The 24597-nt window shown below is 44.4% G+C and overlaps 1 protein-coding gene across 1 annotated transcript in view; it reads right to left on the bottom strand.

Moving 5' to 3' along the window:
- The window catches only part of LOC147606324 (mediator of RNA polymerase II transcription subunit 33A-like), a 94180-nt gene extending 70642 nt beyond the window's left edge, over positions 1-23538 (bottom strand). The window contains exons 1-3 of the mRNA XM_086791760.1: positions 23153-23538; positions 6540-6650; positions 2235-2588 (exon numbers count right to left, since the gene is read on the bottom strand). Of these exons, the coding sequence (XP_086647886.1) occupies positions 2235-2588; positions 6540-6650; positions 23153-23424 (737 nt within the window). The 5' untranslated portion in view covers positions 23425-23538. The remainder of the gene's footprint in view (positions 1-2234; positions 2589-6539; positions 6651-23152) is intronic.
- Positions 23539-24597: the final 1059 nt, after the last annotated feature.

Here is a 24597-nt window from a genome sequence, read left to right as displayed (position 1 = left end):
GTGAAAGATGAAAGAAGTCGATCCTAAAGTTCTTAGGAAGCTGGAGCTTGGCCTTGAGCGAGGAGAGCAGATTGACATATCATTTATCTAGAGGCATGCGGATGAGGGCATGGCCTATGATTTTTTTCGGGAGGATGAGGAACACTTTCGACGCGTCATTCATGCACAATCAAGGGTAGTTGCACGAGTATCCACTAGTGCAACCTTGATTGCAGTCAGATGATGCATCCTTGAGTGAGACAAATAACACTTCCTCTACTCCACGCACATACATACGACGAGGTGGTTGTAGCCGTGACTGAGCTATGGAGACTCTTGCCACCAGTGGTCATACTAGTGTTTCTTCCCAGGAGTTAGTGGCAAGGGTGGAGGAGATAGAGGACTACTCCCATGATAGTGATTTAGATGTAGATAGTGATGGCAAAAGCTCATATTAGCGACTCGCGAGTGGTTTAGGATTTTTGATTTTCCATGCATGATGCTAATAGCTATCAGCTATCAGCTACTCATTTTGAGATCTTGAGTTTTTGTATTTGACTGTTGAGATTGAGATTTTAGTCACTGAACTTTGAGACTATCATGTGATTTGACATCATAGATGCACTTTTTGTCTTGAGTCTTAACTCTTACTTGAATGATGAATCTAGGCTCTTTGATTTCATGCTTGTAATAATGGCTTGAATTAAATTTTATATCTCTGTATAGGTCATAGTCATACGAAACATGAGAAATGGAGGTGGGAAACGTGAGAACGTGTTTCACACCCCCTTCACACTTGGAAACGGCTGGAAATGGCCATGTCCTATCTTGTTACAAGAAATGGGAGAAATGCACGTGGAACAGTGGGAAATGTGGACAAACGGCTGCAAAAAATGTCCATTTATAAAATCCATTTTTTTTAGTCCTAAACATTTTTTTTTAAAGCCCCGTATCCTTTTTTTTATTAAAGTCCCAGACTAGTGGTTGAACCCCGTACCCGGACTAGTGGTTGTTGAACCCCATACGTGAACTACTGGTTGAACCCAGTACCCGAACAACCGCAGTACCCGGACTAGTGGTGGAACCATCAACCAAGAGCCACACCCACCCTTACTTCATCACGCATCGGGTGCGCTCCTGTCTTCATCGCTTAACAACCTTTGGACCCGGCGAAAGCCGAGCTTTGTTGAGGACGAGGCAAATGGATTGCATCAAGGAGTTGCTTGTGCGCCTCTCTGCACATATGGAGGACATTTATGTTCACGTGGGTCGTCTGGAAGCCGTTCGTCTAGAGACCCCCACTTCTCAGGCGGTTTAGCAAGGTTTGGCAGAGAACGTAGAGCAAATGCACAACACCCCTTGGGCTACGGCAGAGGAGGATTCCTTCTCGGCAGAAGATGTTGGCACACCGCCTCAGCACCAGCATGATGTTCATGCGGAGCACGGGATTGCGGCTCCAATGACTTCCTAGATTATGATGATCTGGGCTCATATGATGTGCACCTCTCTCCACTTTGAGTCTACTCATGAGTTCCAAATTGGCAAGATGTATTCGCATTGTACTTTATACTCTGAATTTAACAAGCAATTGACTTATCCTGAGGTCTCCTTTCTTTTGTTGCTCTAAATGTGCGCTTCGTTTATGCAAATTGGAGAAAGTATGGCTGAGTTTGTAATTACTCGTTTTGGTTCACTAATTTAATTAACCAAGTCTATGTGCCGTTTCCTACCCGTTTCCATTTCCGATTCCAGGGGGTGCAAGTTTCGTCCCCGTTTGCCGTTTTTGGTGACTATGGTATAGGTGGAGATGGCGCTATCAGGGAGCTATGAAGGGAAGGTGCCCAAGATAGAAAATGAGATAGAGACGGAATCAGCATGCAAATGCACACTCGTTGTAAACATTTGGAGAAGTAATGCGGCCACCTCAATATACTAGAGCTACAACAGGTTCAAAAGGTAAGCTGGTTGGAGGCAAGCAATGATTCTTCAATATTCGAACCATGCTGAGTGTGAATGAGATCTGATTCACAAAAACTAGAGACAAGGGCAAAGCAAGGACTGACTTCCTTCCAAAACGGCCACCTATTACTACAAGCCTCTTCTTGGATTGAAAAATGAAATGGCATTGTATCAAAATTCCTACAAAGGAAATAAAGCAGTCTAGAACAGATGAAAAAAAAAATCCCACACGTAAAAGAAAAAAAAACAAAAACAAATTGACTGATTTTAATAAAAAGTCATGGATGAGATATTACAGGTTCCTACGTGCTAGACGAAGCAAGCATAAAGTCTTCTTGTTCTGCATCAATTTTGACACAAGATCGATAGCTGCAATACAATTTGTATTGCATACTTGCTCGAGTTCTCCTCTTTGCTTCTCATCCAAGCCTCCATCAACCCCCATGTTTGTTTCCTGATTATTTGAATTCAGCTTGACTTTGTCTCGTTTTTCTGATGGACGGACAGATACACCCAAATCTTCCAATGTAGCATCCATTAATCTCCATACCAAGGTCAACATGAACTGCACAGCTGCTGTTCCAAAGTCTGTTACTGCCATCCCAGACAATAGAGATAGTTGCAAAACTTCATCAATACCTTTGACTACCCTGCAGCAACAATGAGCATGCAATTATTTTTTTAACTGTTCACACACGTTCAAATGGCTATGCCTCATCACAGACCATGATTCAATATACCCAATACAAAAACAAAGGAAAAAACTTCTAACTCGCATTCTAAACAAAATAAAATCTTTGGCAATCAAGATTCTCTCTCTCTCTCTCTCTCTCTCTCTCTCTCTCTCTCTCTCTCTGTGGCCACAACTCATTATGTGCAACAAGGAGGACTGGTTCGAGGACTTCTCCCAAAGACCCGGCATTGTCATCGTCAGGGATAGCAGAAAGGTTCCAGTCACAGGTAAAGCAGTCTTTAGAGACAAAGGTGACAAGAGGTACATTAAGGATGTTTTTTATTTGTGCTTGAGCTTTTCAAAAAAATATTACCATTAGTGCAATTACTAAAATGGGAACCATGTTAGAGTTTGATGAAAACTCTGTAGTCGTGAAAGATAAGAATAGGGATGAGATCCTTGCTCGCGGAGTTCAAGAAGGTGGACTCTATAAGTTGACAGCCTGCAGAATCCAAAGATACAGATACTGATTGTGGCACGAAAGATTGAGTTATACAACTCTAGTGAAGGCTCATTCCGGCTCATTGGTCCACCGTTCAGGGACTGCCCAAAGTCGGAGTAATTGAAGCAGTTTGCCAGACTTGCATGATGGGTAAACAACACAAAGAAGCCTTTCCAAAGGAGGCTACTTACAGAGCAAAAAAAAACCCTTGGACTTGGTGCATTCAGACATTTGTGGTCAAATAAGAACATAGTCCCTTAGCGGGGCCGTTTATTTTCTTTTGTTCATTAATGATTTGTCCAGGAAAACCTGGGTGTATTTTCTTAAATGAAAACGTGATGCTTTAAATGTCTTGAAAGAATGGAAGGCTGAAGTGGAAAATCAGACTCAGCACAAAGTCAAAGTTTTAAGGTCCGACAGGGGTGATGACTACACCTCAGCAGAGTTTGAGAAGTCTCTTGTGGAGAAAAAGTCTCTCGTGGAGACAGCTAAGGCCATGCTTCATAACAATGGTCTTCCCTGTGGAAGTAATTGCAACAGCTGTGCATATTATCAACCGCTCCCCAACTTTGGCGGTGGTGGACAAGACCCCAAAGGAGGTCTATATAGGTATAAATACATCTGTTGCTTATTTTAGAGTCTTTGGATGTGAAGAAGAAGCGGACCAAGGTAGAACCCAAGTCAAAGAAGTATAGGTCTGTCCACTCCCACTCGCCTGGGTCCCATTGAATCCACATCAAGGGTCGGCTCTCCCAAAGCCAGAGTCTCCAAGACCTATCCCGAGCTACCTACAATGGGGGAGGGTTAATGTGCAAACAGTGTTCATGGAAGCTGATGATCCGGACCCTCTGAAGTGAGCCACCACTAAAGTCCTCTGCTGGGAAAAGGAATGGACATCCATGACATCCGTCTAAGAAAATGAGAGCTGGTCCCCCGTCTACACCTAGGACCACCAAGGGGATGTCGTGACGCGTGAAAGCTCCTAGCCATTGAGGGGAGGGGTGGTCCTGAAGGGGGGTCTGCCAGTCACGGGGATGGCTGAGTCGATGGCGAGGAGTATATCTGCTGTCTGCCTCTAATCTCTGTGAGGCGTCTATCATGAGCCTCCTGAAGAAGCTACCTGAAGCTAGTCCACTTGCCAAGAGACTGGGCTGGGCCAGAGCTGAGGGGCCCGAGGCAATATGTGAACGCGCGCCCAGAGGGTGACCACTGGGCATGCTGAAGAGGCGGTTCCAGATCAGTGGCTGGCGGAGTCTCTCCTTGTCCGAGGCCGAGGGGAGATGCTGGAGGGCTAGCTTGAGGTGGCCCCAAGCTCTAATCAAACTGGCTGCAAATCTATCCTCAAAGGTGGTGCTCAAGCTTCAGGATCGGGCCCCTATGAAGCTCCGTCGAACACTAGGAGTCCAGGGACTGCCAAGTAAGGGAGTCAGGGTCGAGATCATACCCATCAGAAAGGTCTTCTAGGGCTCACCATCACGTAGCAGGCCTCTAACAATCAACTTGCCCCGTAGGGCTCTGCTATGCACTGCTCGGTCTATGATACCCAATCCTCCACATGTCCAAGGCAAAATAACCACTCTCCAGGCCACCTTGGCCCAAGCCGTTCGCCCAGGCAACCTCTAGAGAACACCCAACAAGAAGTGATGTACCACATGGTGGCCAACAGCACATGGTTGGCCACGATCACGTGGCCGGCGAGGGAGAGGCGGGCGGTGCTCCAATACAAAACACCGTCTACGGCGACGAGCTAATTGCCAACGGCTAGGGCCCTCCTCAAGTTGAGCATAGGAGGGAGGCTTGGCTGCAAGGGTCAGCTGGACAGGAATCTCCAACCTGGCCTCCGGTCTTGGAACTCCTGCTCTTGCCTGCAACACTTGCCGAGTCCTCCGCCGGGGGCGGGGGGGCATCCTCTGCAGGCCTGTCGTCGAGGGCAGGACCTAGCAAGGTGGCCCATCTGCCTGTAGCTGAAACACTGGCCTGTGAGACCGACATACTCTACCCACTAAAGAATTGGGTCACCTTGTAGGATCGGGAGCCCAATAACTTGCATGAGATCCTCTAGGGAAGCAATGCAAACTCTGATGGATCGTCCCCGGCCCCTCGGACGTCGGCCATGATCGCTTCGGCTGGGCGGGGGGGGGGGGGGGGGGGGGGGGGGGGGGGGGGGGGGTATAGACAAAAGAGTGGGGGGGTGGGGGGGCTCAAGTGATGGCGGACAACATGTGCAAAGGGCGGGGGGTGAGGGCGCACATGGATGCACAGGCAACAAAAGGGCAGGGGTGACATGATAGCGCGGGTGAGCTCCAGCTCCAATTCAAAGAGTCTTTATCCTTCATCAAGTTGCAATAGCTTTTAGTCATTATTAGCCCTATGATATTATTATAAGCTCTTAACCAATCTAGACCTCACCCTGCTTTTGCCCTTAGCCCACGTGTGAACCCTCTAGGCCCCCACACCCCAACTAAGCCTTGACCATAACCTGGGTTAGTCCATGTCACTAGTCCTAGTTCTAGGCTTTCCGGACATAACTCTCTCTCTCTCTCTCTCTCTCTCTCTCTCTCTCTCTCACACCCTAACCAATGTTAGTCCACGTCTCTAGCCCTAACCCTAGGCCTATCGGGACATAACTCTCTCCAACGTGCCCAACGCACCCGGCACCCGGACATTGGCCACGATCCCCTCATCAACTCCAGATCCAGGACATACTCCACCGCCATTACGCTACCTTTTCACGTGGCGTAGCTGAGGAAGACCTCTCAGCCATACTCATTAGCCCCATGCTTGATATTTTGGAGAGTGGTATACTATCTATTGGGGGATGATGCTCCTCTCATGTTCCATGTTCCTAGTATTCCAAGATGAGTTTCCATGGACAGTTTTGTATCACCCAAGTGAGATAGTTATGTTTTGTTTCTATTTTATTTTCCATTCCATGATGAGATATGCCATGGACATTATTGTATCACGTTGGTCTCATAGGCCCATTGGGTCTTTAGTAGATGCTTAATAAATCTTTCTTTCTTTTCTTTCTCTCTCGATGAGATTCTCTGACAAGTGAGTTGATTTGGTCTTAAGCTCAAATTGAGAACACGAATTCAAACCCTGCCTAAGTATGTGGGCGATTGTTATCATAGACCTTGCACCCCTTCAAAAAAATGTGCTAACAAGAGTCTAATTTCTGTTTGATAAGTTTCGTATACAGATACCTACAGCAAGCATTGCAAACTACAGCATTCTGAACTGTCCAATCAGCATTCTAGCTCTACAAACTTCATCTAACCCTTATACATCTTGCAGTCACAAACCACCAACCTCCATCATTCTGTAAATCCCCTATACAAAAACAACATATCAGACAAAATAGCCAACAAGTATTTCATTGAACCACTTTGTATGTCACAACAAGTATTTCATTGAACCACTTACATGTCACAACAAGGCATGGCCTTTGTGGAGCCAAGATGAAAGATATAAGTGCTTGTGAGATCCAAGTACATTGTGTACAACTCTGGACGGGAGAGCCGATTTTGCAAAACCCTAAAAGCCAAAAAATTAGTCTTTTAATTGCATACACTTCCCTCACTTGATTGCTGCAATTACATTGTGTTGAACAAATTAGACTAAAATTAAGAACATGCCATGGACCAATAGAGCTGAGGGGGACATAAGAAAAACCTAATCAAATAAGTAACTTGATACAGCCTTCAATATACACATACTTTGTTCTCACAACTAAGAAGAGCATCAGCAAATCTGCCAATATTCGCCAGGTGCTTGGAATCTTGATAGAAAATATGTATGCTTATATAGAAAAAAATGATTTTCAAGCAGATAGTAGAGGTTATAAAGTTGCACAACACCAACACAAAACCACCATTGAATGATTTGCATAGGTTTTCCCTTTAGGGCTTGTGTTAATCTGGACTCATTTAAATTATCTGATATATTTGACCTCTCATGCTGGCATTCATGTTATCCCATGTGTGTAGGAAACATTTAACCATGATGGCAAGTAGAACTCAGAGCTGCAGTCCAAGCTTTCTTAACTTGGCTGAAATGACAAACAGAGCGCACTACAATCCAATTTTCATCGGCCTCATCAGCCCATAAAACCCCTGAACTCAGGTTTACCAACCACATTCTTACACAACAACATTTTTAACACTTTCCAAAACTCTTTATGAGCATATCTATCCTCAACCTTAAATTCACATGTAGCAATGGTCAGAAGTTGCTTGAGGAAAGGATCGTAAACAAAAGCCCCCATTGTAGACCAACCATGAACATGATGCACATGATCAAAATGCACACACATTTCCTACAACAAGTTACCACCCGGTCTTATTCTGTTTACCAAATCTACTCCACTCCCAGGACTGAGAGTTGACATTTTAAAAACATGTGGTTGCACGTTCCAACCCAACTCCTTGGGAAAAGAATGCTATGCAAAAATGGATAACCAATATTGCTTTTCAAATCCAAAATGGCTTCGAGTCCTTTCGAGCCAAACACAATGCTCCCTTTAGCTTCTTGAATACATCTCTCAATTCTTTCTTATCCAATAGCGGAGTGACAACCTTAAGTAGGTCATTCATCTCCTTGTCCCCAAAATCTCCTTCTTTCCTCTCATGTTCTTTAATCAAAATGTCAAGGACCATCTCTTGGGCCACACTCACCTTGACATGTCTAGGTGTTGCATGTGGACTTCAAGTACACTTTATCTTCAATTATTCTCGTTTTCTTCCTACTAATTCCCTCTACACATGGATGGTCATGGTAACCCAAATGCATTGCACATCTAGTATAATTATCTTAATCTTTAGAAACACAATAATATTTGACCACAGGACACTGTTTTACACACTTAGGTGGAAGTCTACAATGACTACATACAAGAGTTCCAGTCTCTACTCCCAATCTCTACTCAAATTATGTGCGATATGCCATGTGCAAGAAAGAGAAAAAAACCTACATGCACTAAATAAACGGAAGACAGAACAGGAATAGGCAGCACACAAAGAAAGTGTTGCATAGCTCCTTACATACTCAAGCTTGCTTGGTCAAAGGATTGGGTTGATTCAAATACCAGAGACCCAGCTTTTCTCTACAGCTTCAAGAAGTGCCAAAGCAAGCTATTTCTACTCAACTCATTGGAAAACTCAATCCAAAGGAACTCATACGGAGGGCCTAAGTCAGGGTCCAAGTATCAAAGGACCGACTATCCATTCTCTTACCTCGGCTTCTTTTCCCCTGTTACCACTGGTCGGATTTGAGTAACCATTGCATGGAGACACTTTACCCATCCTCTCGAGGACAAGAGACTGAAGGACATCCAGATTGAATGCATTACATGACATCTGGGATGAGAGCTATGAGTAATACGGGAGAAACCAAGCCAGATGTTTTTTTGGCACGTAGTCAGAGGCTCTCACCTGCCATGCCTGAAAGGGCCCCGGTGAAGTATGTGGGTTTACGCCCATACAAAGTCAAGCACATCCTCCAAGTTATGTGAATGGAAGTAGGTTAATGAGGTACTTCAGCCATGTGGAGATGCAACCAAAACCACAAAATGAGGAGTTATGGTGGGCTGACGGGAGGCGGACGCGTGTATTGGAATCGTATAAATGTGAACAAGATTCTGAGCACTTAACACTTGAGCATTACAACCACAAAGCTGAAAATGACAGTACACCACATAAAGGGGCCGATGATAGGCTGACCCCCCCCCTTTAGGTTATATTACCAAAAGAGTCTGCAAGTACAAGTTTACGGGTGCCTGGGGATTCACCACCAGCCTGCACCTGATTCTACCAAATACATCATGTATGAATACATCTCAAACAAGAGAATCTGTAGGTACATCCGCCCTACACACAGGTACATCCGCCCTGCATAAGCCTCTTCACAGGTACATCCGCCCTGCACAAGAGTATCACAATCCTCACAGGTACTCCGCCCTGCACAGGATGTAAATGGATCTTTTGGTCCTGTTTCCTCGCGAGAAACTGATCCAGAAACCTGTGTTCTCCGCGAGCAAGTGTTCCCAATGCTTGCCCTAAACACCTGTTACACCAGGAACCCTTGAGACATATCCATGCTCACATATTCCATTGCTGTCCGGCCTGTTTTATGCAATAACCAGTCCAAAACAGCAACTTTCCATCGCGAGAAATCCACCTGTAAAGGGTCCTACAGCCCTGTGGAGGTCCCTAGAGCTGTCCTGTATTGTCCAAGTTGACTTTGGACACCTGTAACCAGCCCAAAACTCGCAATAACCAGAAAATACAGGTCTGAAATTTACCAACCAGCCCTTTAAAAGAGTGTGGGGATCGATATCCAAGCTTGTGTGAGTCCGGGAAGCAAGCAACCAGCCCTGTAGCAACTCCCAAAGCTTCAATCAGCTCTCCAATGTGTTGAGTTATGAATAAAACAGCCCAAATGGCCTCTTCAAGGAGGCGCCTTTCTCCAGTGCCACCTATGGGGCTTGGTGGGTACACATAATGGCTGACAAGTGTCCCCATAAGGTGTCCAGGTAGGTGTCCAGCCCATAGTGCTCCATTTGTCCTGTTTGTATAAGTTTAGGTCCAACCAAATGGGAAATGGCCATAAGCTGTCCGGACTTCATTAATTTTGGTCCAACCAAATGCGAACGCATTATAAGTTGTCCGGCCACTTATTAATGAGTGTGGACCTGCAAACCAATAAACTTTAGTAGTAAATGAAATAAGCTGTAAATTGAGTGTGGACGCACTTACCACCTGCAAAACCCATAAGCCCACAGTTTTAGGTCCAAACAGGTGTGCACACACGCGTCCACAAGGTGCCCGGGCGTCCCCGGTCCCTCAGACTTCACAAGCCAAAATAACAAGCATTGTCCAGGCAGCAAGACAATGTCACACAAAGTAAAATAAAGTTATGGCATGCATCATTTATGCATTGTGCACATGTAAACTTGGAGAACCACCTATCATCATTCTTGTACTTGAAAATATTCCGCCTGCCATCATAACACACTATGTGTGCATGGCCGGAATCCACACGGGCACCGCCCGAAAGTCCACAAATGTCCTGCCATGTCCTTGGACTCATATGCATCCACTCATATGATCCATACACATGCCCAGGTATAATACATACATGCATCCGCATGTTTCTAGGCCTGACACGCATCCGCATGTCCCTAGAATATAGGGATTTGTGACAAACAGAGCTATGAAAAGCTCTCCTATCGTGTCTACCTCTCTTTTGAGCAAGATTAGAGAAGGAGATAAGGAGAAGAAAGCAAACACTCTCTAGTGATGGAATCAATCCCACTCACGTGCACAAGGAGTAGAAGAAAGCATGCAAGCAAGCAAGAGCACAAGAGATCTCAAAGCTCAATTGTATCAATAGGATTGTGTGTGTTCTCATTATTCTCAGTTGTCTTATATACAAAGCCTCTTCATTTACATTTGGCTGCCCACGGATGTTTCTGGTTGTTGACTCATCTTCTACTTCTGTTGTGATTAAGCTTTTGGTCAGCCCGCCATAACTGTTGTGATTAAGCTTGCCCTTACTATTTGGAAACACTATCTTTTAGGGGCTGATTTTATGGTCAAAACTGATCATCAAAGTTTGAGATACTTTTTGACTCAAAGTAAGCTCTCTGAGAAGCATATGAGATGGGCAAATTTCCTCTCAATGTTTCATTTTCAGATTTTACACACTCCAGGGAAAAAGAATGTGGTGGCGGATGCCTTATCTAGACGACCACAGGTTCATGCTATTACAGTTGCATACCATGAGGACTTATCGGATATGCGTAATACTTATCACCTGGATGAGGATTTTGCACATGTATGGGCTGATTTGCAAGAGGGTATTGCTGTCCCATCTTATGTCATAAGAGATGGATATCTCATGATGCAAAATCGTATGTGTGTGGTAAAGAACCTTCGCCATAAGGTTATGGATGAGTGCCATGCTCCTCCATATGCAGGTCATAGAGGCATTTTGGCCACAGCACAAGCTTTGGAGAGGTATTTCTTTTGGCCACATATTCGCAAGGATATTGAAGCATATGTGCGTGAATATATGGTATGTCAAAAGGTCAAATTTGACAGACATAAAGCACCTGGATTGCTTCAACCTTTGCCTATACCAAATGAACCATGGGAAAGCATTGCTATGGATTTCATTATGGATTTGCCAAGGACGCCACAGGGAAATGATGCTATTTGGACCATTATTGACAGGTTTAGCAAGCAGGCACATTTCATTCCCGTGCGCAAGACAATAAAGCCAGATCATATGGCTAGGATGTTTTTGGCACAGATATTCAAACACCATGGCATGCCTAAATCTATTGTGGGGGATAGAGATCCTAGAACCACAAGTTTATTTTGGCGCGCATTGTTTGACAATATGGGTACAAAGCTGAACTTCTCATCAGCTTACCATCCACAGACAGATGGGCAAAGTGAAATAGCAAATTCAGCCGTCCTCGACTTGCTGAAATCTTATGTATCCGACCGTAAATCGGATTGGGAGAAGTATTTACCACTTGTGGAATTTGCCTACAACAACACGGTACATACTTCTACGGGCAAGGCGCCCTTTGAGATTATCTATGGCAAGGTGGTACTACCACCCATCCTTCGTACAAAGGATGAGATTTTTGCAGCAGATGAGTATGTCAGAGACTTGGATACTGCATTTGCACAGGTACGGACAGCCATAGAGAGGTCTCAAACCAAGAATAAAAAGGCAGCTGATAAGCATAGAAGGGATGTACAATTCAAACAAGGTGATTGGGTCTTGCTGAAATTTGAAAAGGCACGCCTTCGGAAGAGGCCAGGAAAAGAGGGAAAGTATCCTAAGCTTTCCAACAGGTACTATGGACCTTTTCAGATCTTGGAGAAGATCAATGATGTTGCATTTCGGCTTGTACTCCCAGATCATTGGAACATGCATAATGCTTTTCATGTGAGCCTATTGAGGCCTTATGTGGAACCAACACCGTTTGAGCCGGTTTTGGAAGACCCACCCGAGGTGGATGAGCTAGAAGAGATTCTTCAACCTGAACAGATTGTTTTTCACAAGGAACGAAAGCTTGCGGGAGGCAAACTTGTTCGTAGGTACCTTGTGAAGTTCAAGAATTATTCAGCTTTGGATGCGAAATGGATGGATGAGGCCTACTTCGAAGATTACCCAGATCTTTTGAAGGCCTATCTGGAGGGTTTTCAGTTGCGGTCAACTGATTAGAAGCCGGGGGGATGTCACAAATCCCTATATTCTAGGGACATGCGGATGTCAGGCCTAGAAACATGCGGATGCATGTATGTATTATACCTGGGCATGTGTATGGATCATATGAGTGGATGCATATGAGTCCAAGGACATGGCAGGACATTTGTGGACTTTCGGGCGGTGCCCGTGTGGATTCCGGCCATGCACACATAGTGTGTTATGATGGCAGGCGGAATATTTTCAAGTACAAGAATGATGATAGGTGGTTCTCCAAGTTTACATGTGCACAATGCATAAATGATGCATGCCATAACTTTATTTTACTTTGTGTGACATTGTCTTGCTGCCTGGACAATGCTTGTTATTTTGGCTTGTGAAGTCTGAGGGACCGGGGACGCCCGGGCACCTTGTGGACGCGTGTGTGCACACCTGTTTGGACCTAAAACTGTGGGCTTATGGGTTTTGCAGGTGGTAAGTGCGTCCACACTCAATTTACAGCTTATTTCATTTACTACTAAAGTTTATTGGTTTGCAGGTCCACACTCATTAATAAGTGGCCGGACAACTTATAATGCGTTCGCATTTGGTTGGACCAAAATTAATGAAGTCCAGACAGCTTATGGCCATTTCCCATTTGGTTGGACCTAAACTTATACAAACAGGACAAATGGAGCACTATGGGCTGGACACCTACCTGGACACCTTATGGGGACACTTGTCAGCCATTATGTGTACCCACCAAGCCCCATAGGTGGCACTGGAGAAAGGCGCCTCCTTGAAGAGGCCATTTGGGCTGTTTTATTCATAACTCAACACATTGGAGAGCTGATTGAAGCTTTGGGAGTTGCTACAGGGCTGGTTGCTTGCTTCCCGGACTCACACAAGCTTGAATATCGATCCCCACACTCTTTTAAAGGGCTGGTTGGTAAATTTCAGACCTGTATTTTCTGGTTATTGCGAGTTTTGGGCTGGTTACAGGTGTCCAAAGTCAACTTGGACAATACAGGACAGCTCTAGGGACCTCCACAGGGCTGTAGGACCCTTTACAGGTGGATTTCTCGCGATGGAAAGTTGCTGTTTTGGACTGGTTATTGCATAAAACAGGCCGGACAGCAATGGAATATGTGAGCATGGATATGTCTCAAGGGTTCCTGGTGTAACAGGTGTTTAGGGCAAGCATTGGGAACACTTGCTCGCGGAGAACACAGGTTTCTGGATCAGTTTCTCGCGAGGAAACAGGACCAAAAGATCCATTTACATCCTGTGCAGGGCGGAGTACCTGTGAGGATTGTGATACTCTTGTGCAGGGCGGATGTACCTGTGAAGAGGCTTATGCAGGGCGGATGTACCTGTGTGTAGGGCGGATGTACCTACAGATTCTCTTGTTTGAGATGTATTCATACATGATGTATTTGGTAGAATCAGGTGCAGGCTGGTGGTGAATCCCCAGGCACCCGTAAACTTGTACTTGCAGACTCTTTTGGTAATATAACCTAAAGGGGGGGGGTCAGCCTATCATCGGCCCCTTTATGTGGTGTACTGTCATTTTCAGCTTTGTGGTTGTAATGCTCAAGTGTTAAGTGCTCAGAATCTTGTTCACATTTATACGATTCCAATACACGCGTCCGCCTCCCGTTACACTGTTCCCTTCCTATTCTCACCTATCAATTTGGTCTTTAGTGGAGTGACATCACTGGAGCCTGGAGGGAGAGATGGAGTCTCTGGCAGTCTCTGGCTTTCCACCACACAAAAGTTGCAACATTTGTGGCCATCAAAGTCCTCTAATGACCCTTGTACTTTTTCTTTTTTCCTTCATGCAAGTTATTGGAGTTCCACTAGTGAACGCCATCTTCCACCTCTTGTGAGGAGGAGATGATAATTGTATTTTCTTCTTCTACTACATCTGAAATTGTGACTGCTCTAGCTGCTGCAGTTTGAGGTGGAACTCTTTCTCTTTGGTTGCCCCAGTTCTGGAAAGGAGTTCTGAGGTTACTCTGGACAGAGGCAGATGGCTGAGCTGGAGTTCTTTTGGGGTTACCCTGGCTTGGGCGAGACGGACCTTGATTGGACTGGTATGAAGGGGTTGGTCTCTAAATTCGGAATCCTTGACTTCCCTGTCCCCTTGACATGGCAAGAGTCGGGCAGTCTTTCAGTTGGTGACCAAAACCTTGGCATCCAAAACATCGGTTTTCACTTCTGAGTTCATCCTTCTGATTTCTTGAGAGAAGGGAGGCTCCTGAGAAAGTATTCTGGGGGAATGGTCTTCCTTCACTTCGGAATCTTCCTGCATCCTGATTTTGACATATCCTAATGAGCTAGCAACCATGTAATCGGAGACCTGGAATTCAAGATAAATGACCTCTTAAGGCGGTGTAGTCAAAGAAGATATCGACAAGAGGACACTTCTAGAGTCATTGATTGATTGCAAAGGTCGAGCACATTAAAGAGCTATGAAAGAACTCCAAGACAAACAAACTTGGTGCTCCAACAATTGGCTTCACTGTCACGTGCATACCACACTTGGATGCCACATGGACATATCTATACAGCAGGTGCAAGAACTAGAGTGGTAACTGCTCCCTTGTGAGCCCCAGTCCAAGACGAGTTAGCAAGGGTTCCAATCTAAGCATCTAGGATCACATGTACAAGTCCCGTACATGATCTTGGTCAGCTGTGCAAGCCCTGCACATGAAGCAGTGCCAATCTGTACCATGAGTCACCCTCTCGAATGATGAAAAGTGTTCCAGGCATTGATAGGCTTGTAGCCAGATGCAAGGCACCTAATGAAGCACGTAGATGCATGTAGAGTTTCATAGAGTGTAGGGGCCATGGATTTACCCATGTTGCCCTACACTTGGGCCATGTGGGGCAGCCCATGGACCATGGTTGTGGCCCACAAGTCCCATAGCATGTACTGGCCAGCCCTTTTAGGGCATAGGCCTAGTCGGCCAGCCCCTAGGGGGCAAGGGCAGGCTGTCCGCCAGGCCTAGAAGGCCTGGGCAGGCAGCCCGCCAGCCCCTACAAGGCCCATACTGCAGGCAGCCAGCCCAGCAAAGCGGCCAGTCACTTGGGTGGCCACCATGGTAGAAAAGGTGCCTATTTGAGGCTGAATAAACAGGTCGTGGGTTTAATGAAACAGGCCAACCCCTTTCCACCAAACCGATCAGCCCTTTTTGGGAAGTCACAAAGTGCTGAAGGTATTCAAAAGGCCAGGACATCCAACGGAATCCCAAGCAAAAGGTGAACTTGAAGGTCAATGGTCAAGTACTACAGGCTGCAGATTGACAGCCAAGGTTACCTACAGAATTCCATCCTTTTCTCATCATTCAAAGCAAATACACCACTCCTTGGTGGGGGCCCTTTAAACGGTATTTGGGACCCTATCGGGTGTACCTTGTCTTTATTGTTCTTCTCTCTCTCTCTCTCTCTCTCTCTCTCTCTCTCTCTCTCTTGCATTGTTATCTCTACTACATTGTGCAATCGTCAAGTACCAAGGTGCTATCAAAGTATAATCCTATGTATACGCTTTTTCTGCATGTTACAGTAGTATCAAAGATTTACCTTTTTTAAGCAGAGAAAAAAAAAAAGAAGAAAAAAAAATTCACTCGTGTGGTTGGTTTGCAGACGCCGATTGTAAACAAAGGTAGGAACGAATTAAACATGTCCTGTGAGCATGAAAGTATGGACTGAATTGAGTTTTCAACAAAAACAATATCTCTACTTACCAAAATCCGCTTTGAGGTCGGATGGTAGAGTCTATATCCCTTGCTTTCTGAATTGTATCCCACAAATATGCATTTAACTGCCTTATCATTAAGCTTACTGCGTTGTTGCTAAGACACGAGCATAAGCAAGACAACCAAAAACACGCAAATGAGCCACAAAAGGCTTCCTGCCATGCCAAGCTTCATAAGGAGTTTTAGACTGCAAGGCCTTGGTAGGGCATTTGTTCGACACATAGTTTGCGCACATAGTGGCCTCTAACCAAAAACCATGAGGTAAATCTTGGGCTTTCACCATACATCGTGTGATGTCCATGAGAGACCTGTTCTTCCTCTCAGCCACACCATTTTGCTGAGATGTGTATGGCACTGTACATTGATGTCTTATGCCTTTTTCAGCCATATATGCATGAAATTCCTTGGACATATACTCCCCCCCTCGATCTGAACAAAGGGTGCCAACTTTACATTCACATTAATTTTCAGCCATGGATACAAAGTGCCTAAGGCACATAAAAACCTCTGAATTCTACTTTAATGGATACACCCAGCTATATCTGGAGTAATCATCAATAAAAGTGACGAAGTAGAGATATCCCCCAATAGATGGTGTCCTCATAAGACCACATACATCACTATGTATAAGCTGTAATTTCTTAACAGCTCTCACAGATCCATCCTTTGGAAATGATGCCTGATGTATTTTACCAAGAATACACCCCTCACATACATGTCTAGCAGGGGTCTCAAGAGTTGGCAACTCAAACTGACACGATATCATGCCTTTGAAGGCGTGACAAACTGCCATAATTCAGATGGCAAAATCGTGCATGCCATAATTTTGTATCACTCATAGTACGAGTCGTAGAGACTGAGTAAGCATCATGCTGCAACTTCTCAAATACATGCATCTGGTATAGGCCATGAAACAAGGTACCTAAGGCAATGATAGAATAACCATCATTTCTATCCTGAATTGTCATCTATCATCCACAAATTCCACCATCAAGCCTGACAAGGCTAAGGCTGAAACTGACAGCAAGTTCTTCTTAATGCCTGGCACATATAAAACTTTAGAGAAAGTAAATGCGCTCCCATTTGCAGCACAGTGAGCATAACTCTACCAACTCCTTTGACAGGATATGAGGAACCATTTGCACATGTGACGGTTCCTGTACTTGGGACAGATTCCAAAGACAAGAACAACTTTTTTTGTGAAATAATGTGCTTACTAGCACCACTGTCAAAGTACCAAGCATCCGATTCTGCCACTGACATGCATACATCATGAACAGAAGGGTCATAACCGCAATGTACAATCCATGCCCAATCATCTTGAGCAAAACTTACAGATTCCTTCTTCTCTGTACTTGGTGTATATGTCTCAGCCACAACCATGCCCGATTCTTTCTTTTTCTCCTTCTCTAGCCTTTTCTTGCACTCATATATGTAGTGCCCTGGTTTCCTGCAATAGTGACACTTACCCTTCTTTTTAGACTTATCACCTTCTTTCTCTGCATCCTTACCTAAGAATTCTGATTTTGACTTATAGCCACCATGTGAAGAAGCTTTACCTTTGCCTTTCTAATTGGCAACAAAAGCTTGGTCACCAACTTGCATATTAGATTTGTTTTGCCTAGACTACTCTTCTTGCAAGAGTACTGAAACCAGCTCATCAAATGTAAGGGCATTTGGATTTCCCTTCATCATGAGTATAAAAGTAGAGGCAAAACTTTGATTAGGATCTGGTAATGCATTGAGAACTGTAGGCACCAATGTACTATCAGGATATATCTCATCCACACTAGCAAGCTACTCCTTAAAATCTTTGATCTTGATCAAGAAGTTATCCATTGAGTCTCCCTCGATCATATGCTCAGACTCCAACAGTTTGCGCAGATATGCAACACGTGCTTCATTGCGTACCTGGTATAATGCAGCAAGTGCATCCCATGCCTGTTTTGAAGTCTTACATGACCGAATATGAGGAATAATGCTTCGCTTCACAGAAAGTGCAAGCAATGCATATACCTGTACATCTCTTCCATCCCATCTCGTTTGAGCAGCAGTGGGAGGTATTGGTGGTGCATGTGGAGGAGCCACATCTGTATCAGATTCTACTTCAGATGTACCTGCAGCACCTGGTTGCACTGGTAGTTGTGAAACAGGACGAGTTTCACTACCACTGACCACATTCCAAAGGCCTTTAGCAACCAGTACATGCCTCATCATATAGGATCACAATGGGTAGTTAGTCCCATCAAGTTTGTCCTCAGCAGACATGTTAAATACATCACTACTGCTAGCCATGACTGTCTACTAACTGCAAAATCTTTCAACACACTGCAAGTACTCAGTCATAGTTGCCAGGCATTTCATGAAACGTGTTTCATAAACATTCAGAAACGTTTCATTCATTTTCCAGAAGTTTCAAAAACGTTTCATACAAAAAGGGGAAATACAGGCCTCAAAATTTATATACAGGTTTATAATATGTTAAAAATATGTTGCCTTCCCTGCAAAACAATATTAAACATGCATCATTTACACATTAAAACATGTTTACAAGCTAAAACTAAAGAATCTGGGTGACCCAGTTACAGTGGGCACCCAATTGAGTCACTGACCAATTGGCATAAATAAATTGGCAACATCAAGAATCAAGATCTGGATTTCATCATCAATAATGGCAACTACTAAAAAATGGAACTCAAAGTGATCACAAAAAGTTTGAATCCTGAGCTTATACAAAAAAAGTAAACTGAAGTCTGAAATACACAAAGTAAAGCATGCTGAAGCCTGAAAGATGCAATCATGCATGAATGATGACAGATAGTAAACTAGAGGAGCTTGACAGCCCCAAAGACTAGAGTCCTCAATATGGAGTGTGGGCACTGCCAACTGGGCACTCAATCCTCAACATCCTCGATGTCCTCATCGGTACTCTCCTCGGTGACTTAATGTCACCCTTCGAAGAGGATGATGCTGGCTCAACTGCCGCACTCGTCTCAACTTCTGCACTAGTACTAGCACCTCCTGATAATGCTACTGTAGATGCTCGTGTGCCATGAGCAGGTGCCATCAACTCCTCATATAACATAGCATATATGTCGCGCTCCTCGCGAGGAATCTCTGGGACATCTTTTATCTTCTCAATGTCGATTTTATCGACATTGACCTGACGAGGCTCTATCGGATTGCTCGACTGCTCAATTAGGCGGAGATTGCAATGGCAATACACCAACCGCTCCAACTGAGCAGTAGACAACCTGTTTCTCTTCTTTGTATGGAAGAGGACCCATGTGCTCCAGTTCCTCTCAGCAGGACCCGAACTGCAATCCTGTGAGAGGCACCCTCCACATCTGCATATGACAGCATAGCATTTGAATTGCTAGTGGCTGTCCTGAATGTGTCCCAACTCTCTTTCTGGCAAAGTGCATAAGAGAAAGGTAGCTTTGAACTCATCGTCCATTGCCAACTTTTGATTGATGACCTGGCTGACAACACCATTAAACTCATATAGATGGGCTGTCATAGACGCCCCTTCGTTCATTTGAAGACCTATAAGTTTCTTCAACCAATACACTTTGCTTGAAGCACTTTGCTGGGCATACAAGTCCTGCAATCTTTGCCACATTCCCCAAGCTGTCTTTTCTTCACGTATGCTGAAAAGTAAAGTGTCTGACACAGACATGATGGTGGATCTTGCTAGCTCATCCATATCTTCCCATTCTTCAGCAGTAAGAGAAGCGGGCATTACACCCCTTTCTTTGATAGGCTTGGGCTGCTTCTTCTGGAGCAACACAGTATAGCACTGGGTTTGCCAAATGTCATAATTATGTGAGCCTTCAAGCTTCTTGATGTGAAGCAATGAAGAGCTCTCACCTGTGGTTGCCATAGCAATATGCAACCTTTGACACAGTCAATGCCTGACTCCCTGCAAGATGTGCAAACACTGCACCAAAAGCACACAAAGTGCTCACAGTTGTTCTCCCAAAGTTTATCTCCCACTGCGGAAGCACGAATGCAACTCTCCTCCCACTGAATGTGATAAAATCACCAAAATCTGGTTGCTGCAGATTTATGACAGCACCTTAGATGTGCTCTGTTCCCCTTCCAAAATACTGTACAACAGTACTAAGTGCTCACCAATGATGTACCAAATCTGTACCGGCAAGTACAACAACTGAAAATGAGCCTTTTCCTCACTCAAATCAATGTACAGCCATGCCAAAACTTGTACAAAGTTGTACCAAATCTGTACCAGCAAGTACAATAGCAATAAATGCTCTCCTGGCATACAACAGTCTCGGACAGAAATTGGGCAAAAGCCCCTTGACTGCAAGTGGATTACTGAGGGTTCAAGGCATAAAAGTCTTCCCTGCTGCTTTGCCAAGCTCAACAAGCACAAAATCTTGAAAAGCCCCTTGATTCAAGATCAATTTCTGATCATGAATGGTACATTAATGCACATGAAAGGCATCCAGAGTCTTCACAATGCTTCCCCCTGGCCACATATACATCCAATACATAAAACCCCCTTGATTTACTGGCACATTGTGTGCTTGACAGGCATCAACACATTGCCCAAAGCATCAAATGCCAGTGCCTGCATGCAAATCAACCCAATTGGCACAAAAGCCCTTTGATTTGCACACCAATTTCCTGCAATTTAGCCCCGAATGTGAGATTGCTCACATCATACAGCATGTATGAATGCCTAATTGCACAATTACATCAAAAGCCCCAAATGTTGACACCCAATTTCCTGCCAATTGACCCGGAATGTGACCAATGTCACCCAATGTTGCCAATTGTGCTCAAATCTGAGCCATTAGGACCTGTACCTGCTCAATTGATGATAATGGACATGCAAAATCCCAAAATTGAAGCAAATACCTCTGAAATTTCTGATTTCTGTTGCAGGAAAGGGGGGGGGGGGGGGTTCGTATTTGCTGACTCGTGAAGGAGCTGATGCTGCTGCTGTCTGAAAACTGCTTGGCCTTTTCGAAGAGGAGGAAAAGCGCAACGGCAACCCACGGCCTGAGGTCACGGCAGAAGGGGCCGATGTCAGAGGAGGAGTGAGCGGCAGCGACGCTCATCCACAGCTCCTGTGGGACACTAAGCACCTCCTCGCCTTGGCTTACGGCACGCTGGTGGATAAGGGTGGGCATAATGCCTTTACCCCAACACTTATGGGGTCGACAACCGACACACTTACCTCCTATACCTGAGGGCCAACCGTTAGGGCTCCACTCAACCCTGGAATCTGGATACACCACAGGGAACCCAAGTACACATATCTCCTACAACACAGGTACCACTTCAGTTTTGGGACAACCCATTCAAGGAGTGGTATCTGGTAATGATCCAAATCAATTTCCTGCCTTTACCTCATATGCTTACCCATATCAACAATATGGGCTTTAAAGTTTATGCAACCTAGTCTGCTTCTCGGACAACCATCAGCTACTCCTCATCCCCCCCAATCTCCTTCTGCTCTTGTGAGTAATTTGTTGTTGATCTGCATAAACAATTACAGGAGTTATGCTCCCACACTCCCCAAGCTGCAGCTAGTAAACTCCCCACAGTTTTTTTTCCACCCAGATCTCTTCTCCGGAGAGCAGAAAGCGTGTGAGGAGCTTTACATTGATAGTTGGCTCGGGATGTGAAATGCTTTGTTTGATCTGTATGGGTACACTGATGATGATCAGTGTATCGTCCAGATACAGATTATGCTTCAGCATAAAGCATTCGCTTCGTGGAAGGATCTCTGTGTAAAGCCGACGATGTGGACTGATTTTCAGCTCGGCTTCAAGGCAGATTTTGTTTCTATGAACAAAATCAACAACTTACGGAAGTTGTTTAAGCTAGAGATGGGGAAGAAGAGCCTTGATAACTATTTGCAGGAGTTCAAGGATTTAGTGAACTGCTGCAAGGCTCTTGAGGAGCCACACGTGTTAGTTTATATCCTTTATTCGTTCAGTCTTCCACTGGATTATCAGAATATTCTACAGAACCAGATTCATTCACTAGATGTCATATACCGCTGTGCCAAAAACGTTGATGATGCCCTTGTTGTTAAAAGGAGTGGTGCGCTTGCAAGTAACTCTCGTAAACCTAGAGCCAAGAAAAGATCAGCGGCACTAACCAGTGAGGTGTTGATGAGTGCGCGGAAGGCACCCAACTAGGAGCTAGAGTGGTCCAAATTGCTTAATGCTATTTTGCCCCAGAGATGTCTGCCTTCGCTCGGGATGTATTGCAAGATGGCCAGTCTCCTTATGCACCACTATTTGCAGATATTGTGGAGTTTTCTCAGGTAGAGGACATCCTCCTCCTGGAAGACTTCAGCACCTGCACAACTAATGCAAGGATGCAGATGTGTGACTTCCAAGCAGACCTTGTTCTCCTCTCAAAGATAGATCTGAGGGATTTTGGCTTATAGAGGACTTCAAAGGATGAAGGAGACATCATTAAATATGGCAAGACATTTCTTGGAGATGGGAACGATGCATGATCTAGCCATCTATAATGGCATGTCACAATGGCCTAGCATGTTTCCCTTATAGGGGAGGGTCGAGCACAGTAGATTATCCAATGGGGTCTCCTGCTTTTGTCCATCATATACAGGACTTCGCATTGTAGGCCTTCATAGCTCCCATGTAGATTGTAGCTACGGCTTGTTCACAGCTAATTGAAGTATGACATTGTTTTCTTGTTCTTGAAAATACTCCGTGATACCATGAAAGCATTATTTTGTTGTAAAGGGTCCATATGAGAAGGCTTACCAAGTGAGCCTTACTTCATACTTGCAGTAGCTTGAAAGTTCATTGCGTGGCTTAATGAAGGCCTTTGTTTATTTCTGCTCAGTTATGAGAATAGTTTCATGTTCACTACCTGAGAAATAATTTAAAGGATAAAGGGGTGCAAAGGTACGGAAAACAAGAAGACCTGCTATCTATTCTATTCGAATGCAAGTTCCAGTAATTCATCAGAGTATTCTAGGGTTTATATGGTTCTTTTCTTCATGCCAATTTGCAGAAGTAAAGAGAATGATTTCTTTTTTTTTTTTTAGAAAGAATCAGCTACCTGGGAGTAAGTAATCCAAGAATGTGGAAAGAGGAAACCAGGTGTGAGGCCATGGCGTGGTGAAGATAGGCAGAGAGGGTGGAGAGGGGGGCCAAACTGAAGACGCACGTGACCAGGGTCTGGCCGAGCTGGATGCTCGGGATGTCAATGGCAGCGTCCTGGAGGCACCTGGCCACGTCTACAGCCCACAGGAGGGGCGAGTCGCCCCGATCCAACGCTGCTCTGCTCATCTCCACGACCTTTTGCATTATCGGGCAAGCGTCTGCGTCCATGAGTCTCCTCACTGAACTCTAATGATGCTGCTATGCATATATATATGTGTGTGTGTATACAAGTGTGCATTAGCAAGGGTGTGTGTATATATATGTGTGTGTATATACAAGTGTGCATTAGCAAGGGTCTTGTTCGTGTATGTATATATATATATATATGTGTGTGTGTGTATACAAGTATGCATTAGCAAGGGTCTTGTTCGTGTATGTGTACACACAAATGTATATGTATACGTGCGTATTTATGTGCACATGTGTATGCATGTATGCATGTGTTTGTGTGACTCTCACATAAACGCATATATGTGTGTGTCTCTCTCACATGCATTCTCTTTATGTTTTTATTACTAGTGTCGTGGCCTGTTTCCGACAGGCAAGAAGCATTTTGCATTTAGGTACATGCAAAAGATATATGTGTAAAATCACTCTTCTTTTTCTTTTAGAAGCTAGGCACATCGAGCTACACACAAACACGCATAAAGATGTACGTATGTATGTACATGTACGTATGAGTACGTGTACGTGAAATCCATTGAAACCATACATGCCACAACTGGAAGATGTGTATGAATGCATGTGTGCATGTCACATACACACATGTAGATATGTGTCTGTGTATGCGCACGCACCCATAATATCCATAGATATTGGTCACACTCATACATATATGTATACATCGCTCTCAACTTGCCAAACTAATATATAAAAACATGGTGATTGCCATATATATCCATATAGAAGCTCCTAGCATTACAAACCCATAAAATGATGAGTATCTTAACACACATGAACACAACCTCAAAACATGAGTATCTTAACACACATGAACACAACCTCAAAACAATCTTCGAACAATAGGATTCTCTCTCCTCAGTAGCCTATATCCCGCGCCTCCATCTAGCAAAATGTATACCATAAAAAATATTAGCATTGAAAATATAACTCTCGTAAAAAAAAGTTAGATAACTCTCGTAGAAAAAAGTTGGATAAAGATAAAAGCTTACAAAACTCATTTGGTGGATCAATATTTGAGGCGAACAACGTTTGAACAGGCTTGTAAATAGTAAATCGAAAAATTGTGTATTGTCCGGTGCCTATGCACCGAAAATCTAACTTATCAGGCTTTTCATAATCCACAAACATTACACGTACATGAAGCTGATCTACAACCTT

Source organism: Cibotium barometz, chromosome 57 (genome assembly GCF_041138505.1).
Source record: "Cibotium barometz isolate CiBa-2024 chromosome 57, ASM4113850v1, whole genome shotgun sequence".
NCBI classification, from domain to species: domain Eukaryota; kingdom Viridiplantae; phylum Streptophyta; class Polypodiopsida; order Cyatheales; family Cibotiaceae; genus Cibotium; species Cibotium barometz.
Note: the sequence above shows the minus strand (reverse complement) of the source record. Positions and strands in the feature narration are given on the sequence as shown.